The 24,676-nt window shown below is 41.6% G+C and overlaps 2 protein-coding genes across 7 annotated transcripts in view; both read left to right on the forward strand.

Annotated features, from left to right (window-relative positions):
• The first annotated feature begins 2,132 nt into the window (after positions 1–2,132).
• On the forward strand, positions 2,133–7,257 carry ttc29 (tetratricopeptide repeat domain 29). Of its 2 annotated transcripts, none has more exons than XM_072697071.1 (10): positions 2,133–2,539; positions 2,715–2,804; positions 3,266–3,483; positions 3,686–3,871; positions 4,191–4,403; positions 4,834–4,919; positions 5,014–5,105; positions 5,249–5,372; positions 6,079–6,301; positions 7,142–7,257. In XM_072697071.1, exons 1-10 carry the CDS (start codon positions 2,466–2,468, stop codon positions 7,153–7,155), a joined length of 1,320 nt encoding a protein of 439 aa, XP_072553172.1. In that variant the 5' UTR covers positions 2,133–2,465; the 3' UTR covers positions 7,156–7,257. The 2 variants fall into 2 exon arrangements, with proteins under 2 accessions (XP_072553172.1, XP_072553173.1); XM_072697072.1 differs by having other exon boundaries at positions 4,837–4,919.
• A 1,271-nt stretch (positions 7,258–8,528) lies between these two features.
• The window catches only part of calcrl2 (calcitonin receptor-like 2), a 30,709-nt gene continuing 14,561 nt past the window's right edge, over positions 8,529–24,676 (forward strand). For 2 of the 5 annotated variants that reach the window (XM_072696679.1, XM_072696683.1), the window contains exons 1-4: positions 8,529–8,615; positions 9,260–9,330; positions 21,826–21,931; positions 22,797–22,965. In XM_072696679.1, coding sequence (XP_072552780.1) covers positions 21,875–21,931; positions 22,797–22,965 — 226 coding nt within the window. In that variant the 5' untranslated portion in view covers positions 8,529–8,615; positions 9,260–9,330; positions 21,826–21,874. Of the gene's footprint in view, positions 8,616–9,259; positions 9,331–9,969; positions 10,126–10,157; positions 10,194–21,825; positions 21,932–22,796; positions 22,966–24,676 lie in introns of those variants that run through there. The other 3 variants (XM_072696680.1, XM_072696681.1, XM_072696682.1) reach the window with 3 other exon arrangements.

A 24,676-nucleotide genomic window follows, 5' to 3' on the forward strand; every position in this document is an offset into this window, starting at 1 on the left:
CAGCTTTCTCATGAACTAATGATACAGAATGCGGATCACTTCCCTTAAGAATTAGCGGCCTCTGGCGTTTAGTTGCTGAACTGCAGGCAAAATCCTTCTATTGATTCCTATATTCTTCTGTGAGTAAGGGGGTTGTCTAGTAATAATGAATATTTTGTGAGTAAGGGGGTTGTCTAGTAATAATGAATATTTTGTGAGTAAGGGGGTTCGGTTAGTAATAATTAATATTTTGTGAGTAAGGGGGTTGGCTAGTAATAATGAATATTTTGTGAGTAAGGGGGTTCGGTTAGTAATAATTAATACTTTGTGAAAAAGGGGGTTGTCTAGTAATAATTAATATTTTGTAAAAAAAAAAGAAAAGAAAAGGGGGGGGGTTGGCAAGTAATAATGAATATTTTGTGAGTAAGGGGGTTCGGTTAGTAATAATTAATACTTTGTGAAAAAGGGGGTTGTCTAGTAATAATTAATATTTTGTAAAAAAAAAAAAAAGAAAAGGGGGGGGTTGGCAAGTAATAATGAATATTTTGTGAGTAAGGGGTTTGGCTAGTCATAAATTAATATTTTGTAAAAAAAAAAAAAGAAAAGGTGTTGGCTAGTAATAATTATTATTTTGTGAGTAAGGGGGTTGGCTAGTAATAATTAATATAAAAAAGAGGGTTGGCTAGTGATAATTAATATTTTATTTTTAAAAAGAGGGTTGGCTAGTCATTAATTAATATTTTGTGAGTAAGAAATTTGGCAGGTTAGTCATTAATAAACCCTCTTAAGAACGAATAAATCAGCTACAAGAAATACACAATGACGTGTAATATCGCTATAATAACGGTATTATTACGTGTAATTCAATTAAAAAATGTTGAGATGGTGTTCTCGTGCAAGGGATTTTTGTAGGAAGCGTTTACAAAATAACATTCAACAACCAACAGCCAGGGGGCGTGCCCACACATTAAACACGTCCTAATATTATATGAATCAAAATATAATTAATATAATACAAATATAATTTCTTTTTGCTCTACTTTTTAATGCCATATTCCTTCTGTGGTCCTTCAAATGGGCTTATATTCGTTTTTTGATTAGATTTATTAATAATCACATATTGTACAAAAAAAACTTTACTTGATCTAATTGCTCCATAGAAAACATAACAACATCTGAAACATCCAGCCTTTTTAACATTTTCCTCATCGATTCAAAACACTTTATAACGAGTACACTGCTAAAGCATGTTTCCTTTCCTTTCTAACACACAGACATATTCAATAATAAATTAAAACCTTTTTAAAACACTGTTTACAGGGTATATGTGGTATATTTTATTATTTATACCGTATTTATCAGACCATTTTTATATGATTACATCCAATGTATGTTCCTAAATAGAAAATACAAAACAGAAGTTGGTTAAAAAAATATTTAATGAGATTTCCAAATATATTAGTACTTAGCCTTAACCCTTAAGAGCCACGGCCTGGTTTTGAACATTGTTTAAAATAATAAAATCAAATTAACTGAGCAAATTTATTAAGAAATTCAGTATATTCAGTTATATATTCAGGAGTTGTAGTTAGTTAGTAGTGTAATATTATTAAAAGAATTACCCTTAACTTGTGCACAGCAGTGCTCCTCCAACATCTAGTAGAAAGCCCAGAGACAGTTACTCCATCAAAAGCATGACCCTTACCCTTGTCCCAATATATGAGCAAGTGTCCCAATACTTTTCTCTGTGTAGTGTAAATAAATATAAGCTGTAAGCTGACATTTGGACACCCCAGGTGAAATTTTACTGATTTTATATGAAGTATAATATTTTGTCATATAATATATATATATATATATATATATATATATATATATATATATATATATATTATAATATATATATATTATAACATATAATATTTTGATTTTATATTTCATATTATATCATAATATATATATATATATATATAAATATATAAAATAATAATAATATATATAAAATATTATATATATTAATATTATTAATTATATTACATTAAGGTGGTTTGATGAGAACTCGTGCCAGGCACTGTTTGTTGGACCTCCACGCGCTGGGCTCAGGGGGTTGCTATGGCGACGCTTGGCACGTTGTAAACAAATGCAAAGGAATGCGAAGCCAGACAACCTGCTAGCTAACTAGCCACATCGCTAACCGACTAGCTGCTAAGTTTATTAAACTTAAACTTTAAAGAGTTTTATGTGCGCATTTCTTACATTTAATTAGTAACATTTGCAAATATTTCTATTTATTCTGAATTTACATGTTTAAATTTGAGAACTACACGCGTTTAAGGCGCCTTTGCTTTAGCATTTACAGCTAGCGGTTGCTAGCTATGCGTGTTAGCGTTCAGGCTCATATATCGTCATCAGTTTTTATGTTTTAATGGTAAAATGTGCTGAATTATGCCCGTTTTTCGTCGACCTGAATTATTAGTCGGGTCAGAATGTTGTCCGTGCAGAAAAATAGCACCAGGTTTCTTCCAGCCATCCGCCAGCGCCCTGCCTCCGGCAGCAGACGGTGAGCAAACAGCCTATGGAGGACACCGAGCTTCCTCCTGTATAGCTAGCTAACTCTTCCTCTACTCTAAAATCTTCCTCTGCCGTTGTTCTGTCATTAGTGTGGAGCTCTCTCTGGTGTGCAGAACAGCCTGTGGTTTTAATGTGATGTAGCTATATATATCTATATTTTGTAGACTGAAGGAAAAAGTCAAACAGCCCAAACCAGACTTTCCCAAAGACGAGAAAAGCCAAACGACCACAATCACTGAGGATGACATAGCGAGGTGAGTAGCTGCTGTCTTACCTTATCTATCTGCTGTCATTTTCCATAGAGATCTTATCAAAAGTGATCAGCAATATTCAACAATAAAAGTGCCTGGCTCAAATGACAGTGCTTAAATCACTCCACCATTTAAGAGCAAACCACACTAAACATCTGAGGTCTAAATAAGACTGGCTCCTCCAAAACCATCAGCTGACCTGCAGCTGCACCGGATTGTAATTTTAGACATTATAAGTAATAATAAATGTGGGGATGTTGAAACTTTCCATTCGCAAGAAAATTGCATTTCTATTAATTTAATTATACAGATCATTGTATGTGTTTAGTAACTTTGCCTCCATCTCTCAGTATTGTTCAAATGAAGATCAGATGTCTTCTGTCAGAAAGCTTTTCTTCACAGGGTGTCATCATTCATTTTGCATTATTTTATTATATTTAATTTCCATTTGTGTCTCTTCTCAGGTTTCGGAAGCCTCTGCGTCAGAACCTCTGTGTGTCAATGCTGAGGAAAGGGTTTCACCGCTCTTTTGCCGAGTTCTTTTCTTTGCTCCAGAAGGCATCCCAGCTGGCTGCGGAAGAAGGTAGCGCATTGTGGCAGCAGCGTCCACTGGAGGAGCAGCCACACAAACTGGAGGCACTGTGCGAGCACCTCACCCGCGCAGAGGCTGCTGAAAGATGCGGTAATGCTACAGCTAGTGATTAAAGAGTTATTAAAGAGAATTAGAGAGAGCATGTCCATATGGACAGGTATGTCATGTGACAAAGTGAAAAGCTTCAGTTGAAAACAGAAATATTGCATTGGGGTCAGACAATACTGTTCAATATCAATATCAGGAAATAATGGTAGCATCTCTCTCTCTCTGTCTCTCTCTCTCTCTGCAGATCAGTACGAGGAGGTATATGACAATTATTTGGCTCTGGCCAAGTTTTTCTCTGAGCCAGACGACAGGTGGCTCCAGCGCCATTTCTACGAGCTCAGCCTTCTCTCCGCTCGCAAAGTTAAGATGGACTTTGGCAAAAGGAAGGCCGAGGCCAGAGCACACATAGGCCAGCTGTACTTAGAGCAAGGTGGCTCCATGCAGACATACACATTTAAGGCTCATTTATTCTTAATGATAAATATGAATACCAATGGAGCCTTCTGTCCGTACTCTGCGTTTCCTCCTCCCATCATTCAGTGAGATGCTATCTTCATATGACTAGGAGGAATCACATACTAGCCTTCACCCTCCCTGCACTGGTCATGTTGTGTGATATGGGCAACATTATTTTAATTAGAGGTCAATATAACTCTGGTGATATAAAAACAGACTGATTAGGTTTTCATGTAATAGTCATGATATTATATGTATGTCTGTGTGTGCTTCTGTGTGTGTGCTATGCCTAGGCGATCTGGAACTGGCTCGGGAGCATTATGAGGCATATCACCACCTGGTGGTGGGACAATCATGGCAGAACGAGAGAGGACATACACACCAGTCTTGTGCATGTGAGGGGCTCTACAGAGTCTACATAAGGCTGGCAGAGAAACAGCTGCAGAATAAAGAGTACAGACAGGCTGTTGACATCTTTACAAATGCCTACAGTATGGCTAAAGAAGGTAAACACCACATATACACACACTCAGAGCCAACACTTACTTACTGGGTCAGGACCTTTTGTAGTTCCCATGATCTGTCCAGTTATATTTCAGTTGATTTTAGATGTGTTTTGCAAGTGTTAGCAAATTTCAAACTATTAAATACATAAATACATTCCAGTTATTTAATTTCTATTCATTTATGATGCGTATTTAACAGCAATATGCTACCATATATTCATATACTATTGTTATAATTTTTTATTCAGCTTAGTTGCACAGATATCAGACTCCTAATGTCCATTTCCCATTTAAAAACAGCACTATTTCATCAACTGTTGAAATATTTTTTAAATAAATGTTTAATTAAAATGAAATGAAAAGATACACTGCCATCTTACATTTTCTCTCCTTCTCTCTCTATTTTTTTCTCTCTCTCTCTCTCCTATAGCAGGTGATAAGAAGATGGAGGGAGAGGCAGCATACAAAGTAGCTCTAGCCTATCAGAGCATGAATGATTACAGAACTGCTAAACAGGTCCATAGCCTCACATACACATCTTAATCCATCACCACACACTTCTGCACAGGCACAAAACCAAGCCCACGTTGTTTTTGTCTTTGTGTGTCAGTTTCTGAACACGTTTGTGGAGATCTCCACAGCACTGGGGGACTCAGACAGTGTGGGGAAAGCATATAGGGCCTTTGCCAAGTCTCTGGAGGGGTAAGCATGCATACACACACTCACACATACACTGCAATCAAGCACTGATTATGAGTTATGAGGCACTTTTGTTAACATGTGTAAGCTGTTATCAAATAATGGAAATATGTGTGTGTGTGTGTGTTTGTGTGTGTGTGTTGTAGTGAGGGTGAAGTGACTGAGAGCCTCCAGTACCTGCAGAAGTATGCTGAGATCTCTCAGGAGAGCAATCAGGATCAGAACCTGCAGGACGCTTGCATGTGTCTTGGGTCCATCCACAGCTCCAGAGTAAGCAAGAAAGAGAGTGTGTGATTATTTAGTTAATTAATAATTAACAACAGTACCGCAAAGAGGTATGCACTTACAGAGCACTTTATTAGGAACACCTCTTTGTTCATGCAAGCCTTGTTAATAAGAGAGGTCACCAAAGAATGGTCATACTGGTTGGAGCTGACCGAAAGTCTACAGTAACTCACATAACCACTCTGTACGATTGTGGTCAGCAGAAAAGCATCTCAGAATGCACAACACCATGTCCAGCCTTGAGGAGGATGGGCTAAAACAGCAGGAGACCACGTTGGGGTCCATTTCTGTCAGGCAAGAACAGATAGCTGAGGCTGAGCAGTGGGCATAGGCTCACCAGCACTGGACAGTTGAAGACTGGAGAAGCACAGTATGGTCTGATGTATCTGGATTTCTGCTGAGGCACAAAGAGGGTAGGGTCAGATTCATGGACCCAGTCTGTCTTATGTTAACAGTCCAGGCTGTTGAAGGTAGTGTAAGGGTGTGTGCAATCGCAGTCATGTCCACATGGACCATGGAATCCATGCCATGAAGAATTGACAGCAAGGGAAAGCCCTGCCTAGTTTCAGTACAGTGTTCCTAATAAAGTGCTTGGTAAATGTATGTTATTAACAGCAGAGAGTATATAACAAGCAACATACCAGTCAAAGCTTATGGCCGTGTGTGTGTGTGTGTGTGTGTGTGTGTGAAGGGTGAGTTTGATCGTGCCTGTGAGTATTTTATCAGGGCCTATGAGATTGCAGGCAGACTGGGCTCAGTGCCGCTCCTGCAGAAAGCCCAGGCGTGTGTAGGCATCGCTCAGGCACACAGCATGCTGCGAGACTACAGCGCCCTTGTAGTAGACAACAGGCCACAGAGCATCTCCACACTCATCCGCTGGAAGGCACATCGCCAGGAGTTCCACAAACCACAGTGTAAGTGTTGCACATACATACAGTCATGTGACACAATTAGGACACCCTAATTATGTCTTTTTTAACATATTTAAACATATGGACATTCGGTCTTCATTTGAATGCTGAGAGATGGAGGTAATATGAAGGTAAACTCCAGTGTTCGGGAGCAGAGAGGGTTAAGGGACTTGCTCAAGGGCCCAACAGTGGCAGCTTTTTAAGCCCGGGTATCAAACCCACAACCCTGTCATCAATAGCACAGAGCTCTAAAGACTGAGCCACCACCGCTCCGATATAGTCCAAATCATACGGACTAAACAAAGCCCAATTTTCAATGTCTCTGGTCTTTTTGGGCTAAAAAAGTTCTTGACGAGCCTCAAAAACAACATCCATACGACATCTGGTGCCGGGTGGGGTACAGTCTAGTGTCAGGCTGTTTCTCAGCCAGCTAGGGCACAGACTAATACTTCAGATTTGCACTCAGTTGCTCAGTAGCTTTTGGTCTATTAAATAATGCCGTCAATAAGGCAGTACTTGCCAGTGATATGCCAGCCAGGGGCCAAAATACTGCTAGCTCAGGGTTTATTTGAAGATGCACTTGAAAAATGCACATATTTAATAGGAATTCTGAGAGCTGTTCCTGCCTGCTGCTTCAAATCCCATTTAGGCCAACACAGTGACAAGATTGTTCCCATTCAGGGGCAGCTTTGTGCACACAGCTTCAGCACAAACTCACCACAAAAGAAACATCCGCAATGGCCAAATTTCACTTGACCGTGCGGTTTAGTCCAAGACCTGATTAGTTTGAACCTAGGAAAGAAAGAAACGACCCTCAAACCATCATTCTCCCTTTTTCCACAGACGAGGAGAAATGAAGGGACGACAAAAGGATCAAAATTGAAGAGAGGTGAAACGGGAGGAACGGCGTTGGGGTGGGTTTGAACAGAAATCTGTGACTACACTGAATAAACCTTTCATAAAGCCACGGTTTCCAGTTTTCGTTTGTTTATTTAGTTTTTTATAATGCTTACCATTTATAATGCTTGACATGTATATGCTAATACGTACACAGTGTTTAATTCACTCTCATGACAAATTTGTGCAAATTTCTGCATAATTAAATTATGAGAATGGAAACAACGTCATTCAAAAGGGTTTTAAAGTGGTGTAACATAAAATGCTCCATTCTAGATTAGTTAATTTCATAACAATTATAACATGAAACCAGGCATCTTAAACGTTAAATGCCTCTAAAAGCTACAAGACAGACCATCATTACAGATGAAATGGTTACAGATACTCTGCCTGATGCCTAGGACTGAATTCTATGCTGTATGTTTGTATAATATTTGCAAAAATTCAGTCTTCATGTCACAGTGCTGTGCTAACCCATACTAGGTGGCTCCTGTGAACCATCACGGTGACTTACACCAGCCCATCAGAGCTCATTTTTAAATCAGCGTGTTGCATTCAGGGGCAAAATAACAAGGTTGTAAAAAAGGCTTGTGAAACCCCCTTTCTGAAAACACTCAATGAATGCAACTGCTGAATTCTGTGACACTCAGTGTTTCTGAGTTCAGCCATGTTCAGTTTCTCTGTTGTAGTCTCTCTCCCCTCTCCCCACTTCCTGACCATGACGCTGACACTGGCCTGCAAAGCCAAGAAAGGATCAGCCACCCCCTCCATACTTGATGGCAATGGTCAAAAGCTAATCAGCACTTTGAAGCCCTTCCAGCTTCAAGCACGGCTCGGTTTGCCCCGCCATTTTTTAAGATCCATGGAAGACAGGCATCCAGGCTTGTCTTCTGTCCTGGCACTAAAGTGGTGGACCGAACTTCCTCAGTACTTGGGCAGAGTGTTGAGTACTGTGGTCTCCATACTGACTATTTTCCAAGTAAACAGTGAAGCACTTCTAAATGCCCTCAATGTAAAGGAAATGTAAGTGTGAGTGTTTAATTGACCAGCAGGGGGCAGCGGTGTATAACAGTGTACAGTGCACTATAACAGTAGTGCACTGTTCATTAAGAATACACAGGCTGATTACTGTGAAAACTGAGCTACATAGAACTGTCTGGGAAGTATGTAATAACTGCATTAAAGGAGATGCCTTAAATGTCATCTGAAAATAAAATAAAATACAATGTGTCTGCAGCTGTGTTGTGAAGTCTCATCCCCCCCACCCCACCCCACCCCACCCTCCCCCCAGGCAGCCAGTCCCCCTTACTGGACCACCTTCTTCAGGCAGCTCCAACGCTCTAGCAATGACACACACACCAACATGGGCAGGCAAAGAGACTACAAGAGGGGCAGCTGCTGAATGTCTAGTGATTTTACGGTAGGTATAATATCTGTGCTTCATACGTATTGGTGGCGTGTTTAACTTTTACAGTTAACCTGATGAATGTAGAGTTTGGATCAGACTGTATCTCAGACTGCAAGTTATGGCAATAGAGTCTGACTGTGGTATCGATTGATAATTGATTGGCTGAGTTGATCAGGATTGTTTTATTGTGGGTTTAATGCATGATGGCTCACAGTGCGCATGTGAGTGAATGCGGTAATCGAGGAAGCCTGTGTTCCTATGTTAAAGGAATATTTCACTGGAGATTCAAATGTACACATATTATCCCTCAGACTGACTGTAGACACTTGCCCAAGAAATATTGAATGTCTGTCCTTTGTGTCTTTAGTTTTGCCCTGGAGCTACACGGCTAATGTTGCTAACATATAAGTGAAGTCTATGGAACCGAAGCGCACACTACTACAGTATTACAGTATTAGCCTTATAACTCCAGAGCAAGACTAAAGAGGCCAATTTCAACAACCAAGCATGTCTTATTGTGGGTTTAATGAGTGAAGACAACCTATTATTTTCATTTTTAGGAAAGTCAGATTTCTCGATTACTATTTCTATTATTTTATCTTATCATAAATATCAATTTCCCAAGAAATATTGATTTTTGACATTTGCTTCTTTAGATTTGCTCTGGATCTGCAAAGCTAATATAGCCAGCTAACAAGCAGTGGAAGTCTATGGAAGGGAAAAAAAGGTAATTCCGAAATTAAGCATGTTTACGAGATTTCTGGGTGAATCTTCCTTTTACTTTCTTTGTTAGTAAAATTATTATTTGTGTTATGTTAGGCTCTAGAGAATACAGTCCTGCTGTTTCCACTGTAACACATTTCTTTGGCCTACTGTAAATAAACCTACAGTAAAATAAAGACGTGATATCTGCTTTTGTATATTTTGCACTGGAGCTACAAGACTAATGTAGCTAACACATAGTGGGAGTCTATGGGACTGATATGTGCACTTCAACTGTATTGGCCTTATAACTCCAGAGCAAGACTAAAGAAGGTAGCTAATTCCAGCAATAGGCATCAGTCATGCTGATTGATTTTTGGGTGAACTGTATTGTTAACCCCCCTGCGGAAAAAGCCTCCATACAATACCCTCCTGCTGGAGTTTCCACTGCAATGCATGCCTCTGGTCTACAGCAAACTAAAGCTACAGTCAAATAAGGACTGACAATCAAGGCTCCTCTCCTTTGCCTCTGAAGTAGGATCATCCTCCTCTGAAATCCTCCACTGTAGAAACATGATGAGTTTGACAGTGAATGCAGCAGCTCTGAGATGGCACTGTCTTTTTGACTTTCTTGGTGTGTGTGTATGTGTGTGTGTGTGTGTAGGAGAGAGAGATAGAGGAAGACAGAGAGACAGAGAGAGAGAGAAGGAATACCAAACCTCATTTCACCACCTCAGCAAGTGCATAATGGCATACAGTACAGTACCGACAGCCGCTTGACGTCCACTGGTGTCAAGGACGTCGTGGAGAGCAGCCACAGGTGTCCGGAGGCCCTTTGCCCAGGCCGTACTGTGGGGACATACTGGCCCTGCCAGGCAGCTGTTTGGGGTATAAATAGGCGTTGTGTGCTGCCTGCTAGTTAGGGGTTCTCACTTTTGCAAAGTTGCATAAGACCCCCTCAGCAGCCGGAGTCACTGACATGCTGGTATTTCCAGTGTAATCAGTACAGATTTTTTTCCGCAATCAGTACCGGTACTTTCGTTTGTGGTTCCATGTTGTAAATTGGATCAGAAACGTGGGAAAAGAAAACCACACACTTTAGGACTAGATGTTCACTTGTCAGAGAAGAACTGGGAGCTTTTACGGCGTAGCACATGCGTCTGTAATGTATCAGGTGTCGTTAGTTACATAATGGGGCTATAACCAGAGATGGCAGTAATGTGTTTGTTTAGTAGATCAAAACATCTCAGCACTGTTGCAAAAAAACTCAAATCTCCAAACTGGCAAATTTACGGCTAAAGTAAAGTTAGTAATGTGAAGGGAAATGGCCAGAGGTAGACTCAGCCCTGTCCACACGTATCCGGATATTTGTAAAATTGAGCTTTTTGTGTGGGTTTATTGTCTCCCGTCCACACGAAAACAGCGTGTTTTTGGTCACTGAAAATGAAGCGTATTGAAAACGGTCTCCAAGATTAGAGCTGGGCGATATGGAAAAATTTTATATCACAATATTGAAAGACATTCTTTACGATATACAATATTTATTGCAATATTTTGTCATGTAGACATAATGCACTAACAGCACAATAAAAAAAAACTACTATCCAAATACTCTCCCATACTGAGTACGGTGATTTTGACTCAAAATAGGCTTCAGTCTATTGAATTTTATAAGACTGATGTGCAGTTTATGCACTAACGATGTTCACGATACACTCATAAAAGCATATTGTGTACCACGATTACAAAATATATCATGATACGATAAAATATTGTCATATTGTCCAGCTCTAGTGGAGATGAACTTTACGTTTTCAGTGCTGTGTGGGCTGGTTAAACGAAGCTTCATGAAAATGCTGACGTCACAACGCACGCCTATTTCTATGTGAATCTCAAATACCTCCTTACTCCCTATATAGTGAACTCCATAAGTCATAGAACTACGGCATCTACACACAGATAGCACTAGATTTCAGATTTCCACGTATCACTAATGCAAGTACTGTTCTATTACAGATGTATATTAATGCTCTGTATAGATTCGGAATCTGTAATTTCATGACTTGCATAGTACACTGCATAGGGAGTAGCAGTAGTACATTGGGAATCACTATCACTCCATACAGGGCTAGCATGCTCATGCAAGCGTTTTCGTCTTTGTGTGGATGGATATATGTAAAAAAAGAAAATAGAGGGAGGGGCTCTGAGCGGCTCAGCACTCCAGTACACTTCCACTATGGGGATTCCCAGTTTGAATCCTGAGCCATTCTCACTTTGCCATCAGCAGCTGGAGTCAGAGAGAGCACAATAGGCCATGATCTCTCCAGGTAGGTAGATGGTGCTCTCTTCCCTCATCACTCTTTGAAGCAATGTTGGCCGTCACAGCCGTCATCCAGTGCATGTTTCGGAAGAGAGTGTTTAGGCTTTCCCCTTCTAGTGTCAAGAGCATTGCTAGTGCTAAGCGGAGCTGTGAATGGGTGGGTTAATTAAATAAATGCCAGTACCAAAATTTCGACAAACAAATGATTTTTGGAGAGATGGAGGGAGGAAAATCTCCAGATACGTGTTGGCAGGGCCTAAATCTCTTGGAGTTTCCCATTATTTGCATGGTGCTCCTCTCCTTTTTTGCAATGTAAAATTGTACAAAACAAACAAAAACAATGAACGAGTCTTCAGCTTCATGCCTTTTGGAGATGTTGGAGACTCAGTTCATCTTCTAATCACTTAACTGTTCGCAGTCGCAGAGATTTTGACCAGGGGTGCCCAAACATTTGCATTGTAGACTGTTACTAATGTGAAATACCTCTTTAATATCAGAGTAGTAGACTGTGCTGGAATGAATGAACATTTATTGAACATTTGCTAACAATTAGATTCCTTTGTCTTTTATCTTTTGTCTCTCTGTAATCCTCTCATCCTCCCCTCCCTCTGAGCATGTGTGTATGTGTGTGTGGTGAGTACCGAGGAGGTGGTGATTGTCTTTTTCACAATGATAAATGGTGTGGTTGGTTATGATGTCGGAGCACACAGCTTACAGTATGGTGTGTATCAACTGTACTATCGGTAATACTATCCTTTGAAACTTAAGCAGTTCTGAAAGTTAATAAAACTAGGCTTTCTGTGCCTCGTTTTGTGATTCAGAATGAATTATTGATCGTTTGGCGGGACGATCTCCAAAAGCTCTGTGTACTACAAAGTATTCCTTCCTTTATTTATGTCGTCTCTGGGAACACAGAGTCTCGAGAGACCGTTCTCTGAGGCTAAAACATTAAGCAAGAAATCTGGACTGAACTTTTTCGGAGAACTCAGACTGTTTAAGATGTGCCGTAGTCGTCTTCATCTCTACCGTCTCGTTTATCATCGTCCACAGAAATAGAGGTAGAGTAGGGGTAGAAATTATTCACAGTTTTTACAGAATCAGCTAAATGATTCTGTTCATCCTCATTTCCCACAATCCCAACAGAATTCCCCTCCATATACAGATGTTCAGTGGGAATTTAGGTTCATTTTCAAGAGTTAGCCATCAGTTAGGCACTTCCTAGCTGAAAACGCATTCTGTAGACCTGCCTAAATGAAGCACATGCGATTTGGCAGTCCTCAAATACACGTTCATGCTAGGCAGCCAGTTCTTAACAGTTGGCCAGGTATACTTTTGCACCCTTGCTCATAGTGGATAGTTTCCAAAATGCATCCAGCTTGTTTAGATTTTTCACTGCACTGAACTTACAGTACTTTTGTGATGAGGACACAGGAAAACTTTACTTTCTGATGGTATCTCCTTCTTGGAGGGCTTTTGCAATCAAATATGGGTGTGAGTTACCTACCTACAATCCTACAAGCAGTTCTCCTGGAGAATCCTTCTGGTCTTCTCCGGCTTAGTGGGCATCAGTTAAGTTCAGAGGGCTACGCAGCGGCTTTGAGGAGCCCACGGCTGCTAATTGTTGGGAGAAGGTTTGAGGAGTTGCTGGCATCACCTAATGATGACTGTTCCATAACATTGACATGCTAATTAAGGTCTGAGAGCTCAAATGTTTTGGAGAATAATGATCAAAATGCTTCAAATTGACTGGGAATAAAATCTCCTTACCTTATCTTGACTTGTCTTGTCATGTAAAAGTGTCAGTTGTAGAGACACATGGTTATATATGGTTACAGTATCATAAAATATGTGGATTAAATTAGAGCATATGGTTGTGAAAGACGACTATGAAGGCCACGTCCGTTGCTTTGATGATGATTTTTGGGCCTTTTCTGGTATCTGCTTGAGCTCTTTGTTTACAGACTGCATATTCATTCAGTAAACCAGTCCTATAGGACCACCAGCTGGTCCACACTGTTGTTCTATCCCTATGTGATTGCCTATGTTGAGTTGGGGCAAAAAGCAGGGCGCTCTAGGATCTCTGACAGAGTCTCTGAAGTTGTTTGAGAACCTCTGCTATAAACACCAGTTTCTAAACTTTCGTCTGGACACTGTTGTGTTTTCATGCCGTGCGATGCTGACCGCTAAAGTGTTCGTGAGTAGTCGGACAGTTCTTTTGGTGAGCGTGTGTTGACCATGCTTTCTCCATATACACAGAGGGGTAAGCTGGCCTATCTCCAAGCACACTGGGCTATTTCTGGAGATAATATTGGGAAAATAAGCAAGCTCGTAATTACTCTCCCAGCAAACATCATCGTGAAATCCATGAACCCCATCAGCACGCACTCAGTGCTCTCACCGAGTTGAGTGAGTCAGTTATTTCCAGTGTAGCTCAGATCTGAGATCTGTACCGCTCAAAAAAAAATGCTTCAGCATGTTTAACAATGTTCTTTCGAAGCAGGACATACAAAAACATACATGGTATATCGCACATTTTTTAGTTTGTGACATAATGTAGATCTTACAGTTTACATTATGTCAAAATTTCATAATGAATGAACCAATAGAAATGCTCCAAAATGACTTGGAATTCATTGACTTCCATTAAACGTTAAGAAGCTGCCAATTTAGAGCAACGATATATTAGATATACAATCAAATGGACCCGATTTATAAACCAACAGCCATGAAGTGAATCTGGCTCCTCAGGGCCCCCCAGTGTAAACGTACAAAGCATGTCATATGAAGATCTTCCCAAAGGCTTATACATGTCTTCTGTATTTCAGCAATGGTGCTCTGCTCTCCATGTGGAATGGGTGGTCTTAAAAGTGGATGAGGTTTACATCAGCATACCCCTGACCAATCACAAGGCTAACACGGCTCCACCGCTTCATTGTGGACTGCATTTAGTTTTCTCTATTTAAACTTTACTAAAGGCTTTATTTAATACCCACCTTTAGTATTATACACAAATATACAGGGTCTTTAAGGCTAAAAAATGGTAGCTTGATCTGCATACTCTTCTGCTGTTCTAGCTCATCCTCCTCAAGGTTGCATGTGGTGTTGTGCATTCTGAGATGCATAGCTGCTCACCACAATTGAACAGAGTGGTTACTGTAGGAGTTACTGTAGCTTTTCCTTCAGCTACCAGTCTAGCCAACCACAGTTCTGTGTATTTGCAGAACTTTATATGTATATATAGAGTTTATATATATATAGGCTTTATATATATAGACGTGACCAGATAGATACCCTTCATCAACTGACATTTCTCTAACCGCACAGAGCAGGCAAGTCACGATGTATCTCCACCAGCCCGACACTGGGACTCTTCTAAATGCCATTCATGAATGATATTTGCTCTCTGTATTATTGTATTGTATCATTTGTGCAGAAAATGGAGTGGGTGTTTATCATTCAGAGCGAATCACGCACAGGCCGGCACAGCGCTTCCAGAAAATTCCACTTTCATTAAGTCAGAAGTCAAACCGAGTCACTTGCTGGATAGGAACAGGGACAGACGACTGCACACGCACAGGCTGGGCAGCTGCGGATGCTGAAGTATTTGTTGGCTTTTGTATAGGTGCAACAATGGCTTATTTTTAACCTGAACGTTGCCAGGCGAGCAGGCCAACAACAGCGGGCCCCTTCTTCTTCTTCGTCTTCTCATTCTTTTTCTTCTTCTCCTCTATCCTTCCTGCCCTTTAGAAGCTCTTGGTGCCCCCATTGTGTAAAAATAGCCCCTCTTCACCTCCCGCGACTCAAAGCAAGTGGAGCTGCCACTGACGCAGACCGGAGGGAGGGGAAACAATAACGGCTATCACAGCACACAATCGGCGCTGACCTATCAGCCGGATATTATAGGTTATTTTTTCTTTAGACTTGAGATAAACACGCCTCATTCAAAAAACAGAACACTCATCCCAAGGACGGCTATGCATTCTTCACAAGATTAGTGGTCAGTGCAGCCATTGTAGGGTTATAAGGACAATTATAATAACCAGATTTACTAAGAATGTTATCCACAGTAGAGTCAAGATCACCGACCATTTCTAATGCATCGTATTGATTCATTAATTAAAGATGACTTCATAGGCCTATTCTTGTATTTCAATTTTTCTTGCTAATGGTGTGCATAGGCCTGTGCCTAGTGACTACAACAACAGCCCCTGGCAATGGCAAATCACATTTACCATCAGTTAAATAATTTATGCATTTATTTATTTCATTCCCAGATAACATGCCCATGCAGAGCCTGTATGGATAGCCCAACTGGGAAGCAGAAAAATTTGTCCAGGGGTTCCATGTTGCCCTCACATATGGATGCCCACCAGGCAACACCAGGGTCAGTGATAGGACCAGGAGGGGGTAAACATGGGCCCTAACTGAGTTGTACACTGCACATGAGGCCTAGATGGGACTCACATGAGATAACGGTGGTCTGTAATGATGGAGCCCATTTGGGAAGCCCAACTGAGTCCCAGTAACAACACATGCACAAACTCACCCAGAGCCCAGGCCCACGTGGCTGCGTTCACACCATAGCAGGACCCTAAGTACTCATGCACCTACATACCATAACTGTACTTGCAAATGTACGTTTAGAGGTCATTAAAGGTGCTGTGTACGATTCTGGAGAACGACTGTTAATATTTTCTCCTTCAGAAGCTCCGCCACACAAATTTGACAGTACTACAGTACATTAAATAAATAAACAAATGCTAAGGCCAGTCTATCTGAGCTAACGGTTCCATCCTAGCCCTGTACAGCCAGTTTGTGAAGAGGTAGTAACCTGAGTAAACCTTAAATCAAGCATTGGGCATTAGTGTGGGCCTGCCAACGTTCAAGTCCTAAAGGAAACACTTGACTTCCATGAAGATTACGGAACCGTGCACCACCACTCTTGACTCAGCTAAAACGTCCTGCAGTTTCTCGGCAGTCATATGAGTCATAGTTGCCTTTCTTACCAGCATACTTACCTGCAGTTATCCCTAAGAGTTCTTCTTTCTGGCCTTCTAGATCTTAGCTTGACCTCCTCAGTTTCCCTGAACTACCCATTTTTACATTCTACATGCAAGCTGAAAACATACATCCCCTGCCTATAAACATACATACAGCCATCCCCTGTCTAATGGGCTTCTGGTACTTTCATTTCATCAGATGGTTCCTAATTACAGTTGGTGGCATGCCTCAGGCTACCTGAGCCTGCTAACCAAAGTTTGAGACTTTAGTAAAACGGCTAAGCTTCAACAGGCGTTCGCTTTGGTGTCAGGGGTCGAGGTATTCGTGTAATCCAACAGAAGTAACTTAAAAGTCATTCCAAATAAATAATGTCACATTATTGGTTAACCAGTGAATTGTAATATTGTGCAGTTGCAATATACAATATTGCTAATACAAATGTTGTGTCCCGATCATACAGCCCTACTGGCTGCCAGTCTGCTATTGCATTTCCTTTTTTGGTTTTACTTATTTTTTCCCCTTTTTTATTTTTAGAGACATCAGTAATTTGCTTTCCCCCCTGAGGCAAATGTTCCTTAGTTGGCTGTTGGAGACTAATTGCACTATTTTTATTTGCTTGGCTTCCCTGGTGTTCCTCGAATGAACCCTAGACCTTTTGGAAATATCCCATTGTTTTCATTTGAGCATAATCTTTGGTGGGCTGCAGAATCCATTTGTATGCTCACCAGTCTATTCATCAACCACAAGCCAATTCTGAAGAGAAACCCAAGTTCGAGGCCTGAGCCTTGTTTACACTCAGCATGCAGTGGAAGCGCTTTCTGCTGAGACTGTTGCAGTGAAGACCTCGCTGTGTTTACAGTGGACTGAACTGCTATCTGAATTATCCATAGTATTGAAGCTCCTGCTGCTATCAGTCGGGACGTTTCCCATGTTGAAAAAGGGTCTCTGGTTCCAATCCCACGTTCTTAACCTTTGACCTGCACTACCGTATGGCCCACGCAGGGCCTCGTGGGAACGGCCGAGGTCATGTGATCCGGCTATGTTTCCTTTTCTTAATGTCAACACAACTCTCACCCCAGCGTGCTTTGCTTAGTACACTCTAGCAGACAGGACGCACGTTGCTCACTCTGGCACTGAGCAGTGGTAGGGGTTAAAAAAAGGAAAAGGAGAGGAAAGTGCACTCCTGGGAATCTGTTAATGATGCTGTGAGCCCCATGTGCGTTTTCAGAACCAGAATTAACCGGTTTGACTGAAACGCCAGGCACAAAAGAATGCTGATGATGAGTGTACAGCAATAGTAAAGAGGAAGTTTACAAGCTCACATACTCTTTAGGGTTTCATTCTGGCGGTTGTGTGCAAGTGCTCCAGTACTGCAGGTGGCGCTGTGACATTTCATGGTCATTTGAATGATTATTGGAAACTACTGTCTTTTTAGCAATGACCAATGAAATGCTTTGTCTGCCATGTGCACAAAACAATCAACTAAGGCTGAGTCTCAATCGCGAACTCCACGCTAATATTACCATGTATTGACTATATAATATATAGTAATCTTAATAGTGCAGGTTTGGCAGCCTAGTACACTAAATATTAACATACTAACCCATTTTGTACGAACAGGAAGTGATGGATGAAGCGTTGACATGCCATCAAACATCAAACAAACGTCACTGCAAGTTCTCCTGATGGTGTCGCCACTAAATTAGCATTGCTGTTGCTGCTTTTTTTTTGTTCTTTTTTTCAGATGTGAGTTACTCCCCCCTTTACGTTTTGCATTGCTTTATGGGATGAACCTTATTAGTTTAAAAACATGGGGCTCTATTTTAGCTACCCTTTTGCGAACTGTTGAATGTATGGACGTGTCAGTGTGTCTGCACTATCGCAACGACGGCTCGAAATGCGCAAAAGTCATGTACTGAGTCTCTTAATTAATCACGGCTGTGTTTTTTGGGCATAACGTACAATAAACCTATCAGAGTGTCTTTCGCCAGAGCCAGGTGCGGTCTGACTTTGGCGGATTGCTATTTTAGTGGTGTAAAGCGGGGGGGGGGGGGGGGGGTATGAGCGTTGGGCTGCACGTGCCTTTGTTGACAATTCACTTCCAAGATAGCAACGAACGTCTGACTGATTGTTGACGTCTGCCTATGTTATTTTCAGTCAGTGGAGCTCCTGTATTTTCCATTGCCAAGATACACAGCAACACGCTCAAAATTTACCTAAACACGCCTCATTTTGAGACCACCCAAATAGACTGTTGGCGGGGTGTAAGATTGCGATGAGCATCATGACAAGCTTCGTGCAGGGTGTAGGATAGGGCCTATTAACTTACGTTATCTTGATTTAGCAGGAACAAAGTCAAAGATTCTGAATGATCTCCAGCGACAATGTTGAGCAGATTTCCAGGGTTTAACTGGTATATTTTACCATTATGCTCAAGCGTCATGGATGGTTTGGCCCAGTGATGCCACAGGTTCTACTCTATGGTGCTGTGTTATGTTCTGCTTGGAAGTCAATTAACGATCCAACATCAGACTGTGGATCCACAGACTTGTCTCCAGTTATGAGGGATTCTCGCAAATAACCCTTGACCCCCGACAATGAAACATTTACACTCTCATAGACAAGCTTCAGTATGTCCTTCCTACACTGAGAAGAACATACACAGCCATGCAGACAAAGCAGGCTCGCTAGAACAGAGGAAATGCAGAGGCAGCCGGTTTGACGTGCATTTCTCCATTATGTTTGACTGACACTCAGAGTATAATAAGTAAAATTGCAAGAAGCTTTTAAGGAACAATTTCCGCAGTGTTATTTTAAGGCAAAGCCACATGTGAGAGCTTACTGTCGTTTGGTAAGATGACTGAAAGTCAATGGGATATTTTAGACCCTTATTCTCAGGGAAGACAAAGTGCTCTCAGCAGTGAGGGCGACCCTGAATACATGGTGATGAAGAAGGGTTGTATTGACTGCCTGCCCTTAGGCCTGCAGGCCTGTCGTCTCTCTGCTTCAGAACTAATTGGAAAGAAAGGACACAGGGTTGACAGTGGTGGAGAGTGCAGCTTTAGGATTTGGATTTGGTTGGTCGTTGCCTCCTTGCTGAACGCTTCCATAGTGCCTTGACCTGCAGTTCATGGACATTTTGCAATATCCTCTTTAACTCCAAAAAACAAACGTGCCGTGTTTGTGGGTCACTGGGTCAAGCTAAAGTTTAATGACTTTTATTCAGTGAAGATCAGTGCTTGTGAAGATTCACGTAAAGCAAAAAGAGAGGCTTAATATTGTCAGTGCCCAGTGAAAAACATGTATCTCCTAATTGGTGGCTTTACAGGAGAAGGCAAACATTTTCCGAACTCTGAATGCAAGTCAATGTAAAATCTGATTTTATTCCAAGTCATTTAGCGCATTTCTATTGGTCCATTCATGTGGAATTATTGACACAGTGTACAGAAGCAGCTACAGGGTTCAAACCATGGAGAAAACTAAAAACGGACAGAATTGAGATACTATTTATATATGCTATAATTGATGTATAGCAACCAAGGATGTCCCCATCAGGTGTTTTTTAGACCCTGATCCAAGCAACATTCCCTAATGCTGACTGTGGGCTGATACTGATCCAATCCAATCTTTGCATTATACAAATAATATAGTCCCACAACTTTCTAAACTCATTTATTTTGTTCAGAAGTGACTTTTTTAATGACAGTTTTAAACTTTATATTGTATTTTCTTATAATTTTATTTGTTGATAGATAAAGTTTTGGCATAGGCCTGCTCGTCAGCCCAGGTCTTGCAACATCGGAACTCTCGTAGATCCTGCCAGACTTTAGTGGCAGGGGGTGGAAGCCTACCCCCAGGCCGTCGCCGGGACCAAACTGGTGGCAGAGGGGTGGAACATCTTCACTCTTATCAGCTCAAATAAAGCTCTATTTTGTTTTGTTCACTGTAATTTCATCACAAAAGGATTTTTACCTTCTGGACCTGAATTTCCCATCTCTATTAGCTTTTACAGTCTCTATTAACTTAGCTGCAGCAGAGCTGCCCAGGCAGTTGGAGCCTGTTTGCCCCCGTTTCCCCCCAATCTGAGTACCTTAATGCTCAGCCTGATATGAAATAGGTACTCTCTCGGATGTCGGCTAGTTGTATTCTTCAGCTTTGCAACAATACATCAGTAATATTATACTATATTTTTTTACTAAGCTGCAGCCGAGCTGCCCAGGCTGTTGGAACTAAATGCTGGGGCAGATTTTTGCTTTCTGGGCCTAAATTTTATGTTTTAGGAAACCCAACAGTTTCCTAACAGCATTCTGCAAACTTCAGGCCTAAATGATCAGGCACGTTTTTCCAACTGTACTGAGCTTTGAAATAATCTCAAGTAGACTTAAGTAGGTATCAGTATTTAAAGTAAGTGAAGTTGTGGAAATTGTAGGGCAGGCCCTGTCCAGTTTGCCCCCATTTCTATCCGAGTACCTTAACCCCTTAGGCAGCCTATGCCTCACCAGCGGCTGAAAGAGTTATACAGAGTGTTATTCAGATTTGACAGGGTTCTGGGCTTAAGAGTTTATACCATACAGCATTAAAACACCAGCCTGTTTCTATGCATCAAAACAGCTCCAAAGGTGTCGTTAAGGCCTGAACTCCACAAGACCTCTGAAGGTGTCGTTGAGGCCTGAACTCCACAAGACCTTTGAAGGTGCCCTGTTGTGTCTGGCACCAAGAAGTTAACAGCAGATCCTTTAAGTCCTGTAGGTTGTGAGTGAGATGGGGCCTCCATGGGTCGCATCAATGACCTTTGGGCAAACCCATTAGACTGTCTCCGGTTCAAGTGGTTGTCCTTACTTGCAGCACTTTTGGTAGGTACTGACCACATTGGGATGCATATTGGGAACACCCTACAAGACCTGCCTGATGTTTTGGAGATGTTCTGATCCGGTCATCTAGCCATCACATTTTGATTCTTGTCAAAACGGCTCAGCTTGACTGATTTTTCTGCTCCTGCATCATCTTCAATACCTGACTTTTTATTTCCTGCTTAATATGTTGATCCCTTTGACAGATGCTACTGTAAACAGATAATTAATTAAATTCCCTTTAGCTGGTTTTAATGTTTTGGCTGATCAGTGTATTGTTGGTTCTGTTTGTTATTTGTTTTTGATGCTTTGGTGAAACTCACAGGCTAAGCGTTTCTCTTTTCTGTAGGGTACTGATGTTCTCAGGCGCCCCCTTTCTATGACTCCTGTAGTGCACAATGGGAAAACACCAGGCATTCCTACTGCTGCTCCTGTCCCTGCTGACTGCTGCTGAGGTAAGGACTGCGTGTGTGAGTGTTTATGTTGCACATGGCAGATATGCATGTTAAAGATTATTACAGACATATATAGGCAGATATGTACGTATGTTTAGTACCTGTGTGCATAGAGGCATGTACTCCAATATGGATTAACAGCATGCTGCTGACTTTGCCAAGTTTACATGTTTAAACCTGAAAGAGCAAAGCCATTGCTTTTTGCTTACTGAGGACAGGTTCAGGGTTAGATTTAGACAATTCATTTTACATATTACAGATAGGCAGTTGCATATACACTGATCAGCCATAACATTAGCACCACTGACAGATATCAGGCAGGTCTTGTGGGGTTTTCCTAGTATGCAGTGGTCAGTACCTACAAAAAGTGGTCTAAGGAACAACAACTGCTGAACTGGGTCATGATAGGGTCATGATGCAATCCATCCACCTCTCAGTTTTCAGGACTTGATCTGCTGCTAATGTCTTGGTGCCAGATACCACAGGAGACCTTGTGAAGTCCATGCCTGGATGGGTTAGAGCTGTTTTGATGGCATGAGAGGGACATATTCAATACTAGGCACTATATGTACTAATTTTATGGCTGATCAGTGTGTGTGTATATATATATATATATATATATATATATATATATATATATATATATATATATATATAGAGAGAGAGAGAGAGATTATCAGGACAATATAATATCATTATATATTAATATCATTTAATATTAATATTAATATCATTCATTTCAGGAAAACTATGAATGAGAATGTGTCCCAATACTTTTGTCCAGGGTTTGTCTATAATGGGACACATGTTTTATTGTATATCCTCATATTGTTTTAAAAACAAACTGTGTATGTGTGTGTTGCAGGTGTGTCGGGGTGAGGATGTGACAGCTATGACTGTGATGTCACAGAGAGGGGAAGTGACTGATATCCCAGTTTCCCCTGATGTTGTGAAGGTGTCCAGAGGGCAGATCCTGGCTGCTCAGTTTGAGTGTTACCTCAAAATACTGCACGACCCACCACACACTGATGCAGGTCAGACACAAAGACACATACACAAACACACAGTTATGTCTGTAACTAAAATACACCTGAAAGCCTGGCGATCGCCGTTCTCTGATGTGAACTCCCCTCATCAATAACAGTGCCCCCAACACTAGGAGGGTGAAGACTAGCATGTCTCCTCCAACAAGCCAGCCGCTGCCTCTTTTTGAGCTGCTGCTGATGCAGCATTGCTAGGTAGCCAATGTGCTTGGTGGAAAGCGTGGCTCTGCAGCTCTGATGCAGAGACCTGCTAACAGAGATATAAAGTAATGCAAGGAGGAAGTACCGTCTACCCACCCTGAAGAGTCTGAGACAGCTGCTGATGGCAAACAGCATGACTCATGATTCAGGACTCAGGATCAGCAAACCAGCCTTAGTCCACTGGACCATTCGGATGCCCAGTATAACCTATTTCTGTTGAGTTGTGTGTCCTAGACTCAATTTTACCACTAGCCCTAATAGTCAAATAATACAAGAGAACAGATGTTTACACAGGTGTACAGGTGTAAGTTTGATTGGCCCAAATTAAGGTCCTTTGGTCTGGACCGTGGTGTGAGGCACCTTTCATGCTGACCTGCTATCATGGTTTGGACCAAACAAGGTAGGAATGAAAGAACCTTATGCTTATGTATGTTTATGTAGGCTTATGTCAGTTGCACAGCTTATGTAGGTGCCATGTGGCCTCATGAATGCTGCCCTACAGTGGAGTTAAACTGAGTAGTCTCAGCCTGGGGCTTCAGCATCTTCTTGTGGAGCGGATAAAGACATCTGTAGCGAGTGTCCTGATGCCGGGTTCAAATGAGAAGGTTGGATCAAAGATTATGGCAGGATCACAGACATCTCTGTAAAGCTGAGGAGCAGCCAGGCAGGGGCTGCTTGTGCGAGAGAGTGCTCAGGAGTGAAGGGGAAGACTATTCTCTCTCCTGAAAGAAAGGAAGTGGAGTTTGTCAGTGTCACTCTTGCCCAGTGCCTGACTTTCTTTGAGTTTCTTCCCTGTCTATGTGCGTCAGGCTTCCTTGGATTGTGTACAGGGCTCTGATTTGAGGAAGCACATGCTCTCGTCTTTTGTTTTCTGCTCCTTGAGGTTTGCATGTTGTGATTGTCGCACTGCTCCGGTCTCTTTCTCTATGAAGCTACTATAAACAGTGCGTCCGTCATGTCAGCTCTTATGAGGTTCTCACTGCCACCAATTATTTTTCTAGCCATGCGGAAACTCGGAAACTAGGGAATAGCTGGCCTTAAAGTCAGATCGAAACCGCGTTCACCTTACCCACGGTTGGGTCAGCCAACTTTTTTATTTTGACACTTTAGGTTAAGGTATTTTCTGGACCTGAACTTCCCATCGCTAGAAAATTCATACTACATATAGGCAGTTACATATAATACATATTGTGGTTGCTGAGTAGTACAACTGCTCTACACATGGGTCCTATCATCAAGTGATTGCTGGTTCAATCCCTTGGTGTTGCCACGGTCATCTGTGGCAGGGGGTCCCAGAAAGCATACCTGGCCTTGCTCTCTCTAGCTGGTCCAGGAGCTTCATAATTGGGTTAAATCAAGGGAGAGAATTCCCTCCGTGACTGAGATCAGGAGCTGTCTCCCCCCTGTACTGTACTGTAAAATGCACTGCTATCACCAATGCATGCATGTTTATCAGCAGGGAAGTCAACAAACTGTGCTGGGCTCCAGCCCTCCTCCAGCT

The sequence above is a fragment of the Salminus brasiliensis genome, chromosome 14 (genome assembly GCF_030463535.1).
Source record: "Salminus brasiliensis chromosome 14, fSalBra1.hap2, whole genome shotgun sequence".
Lineage (NCBI taxonomy): Eukaryota > Metazoa > Chordata > Actinopteri > Characiformes > Bryconidae > Salminus > Salminus brasiliensis.

Coding starts and splice junctions, on each gene's coding strand:
- ttc29 (XM_072697071.1), top strand. CDS start 2,466: ATGTTGTCCGTGCAGAAAAATAGCACCAGGTTTCTTCCAGCCATCCGC. Junction 2,540..2,714: donor CCTGCCTCCGGCAGCAGACG/GTGAGCAAACAG, acceptor TATATTTTGTAG/ACTGAAGGAAAAAGTCAAAC. Junction 3,484..3,685: donor AGAGGCTGCTGAAAGATGCG/GTAATGCTACAG, acceptor CTCTCTCTGCAG/ATCAGTACGAGGAGGTATAT.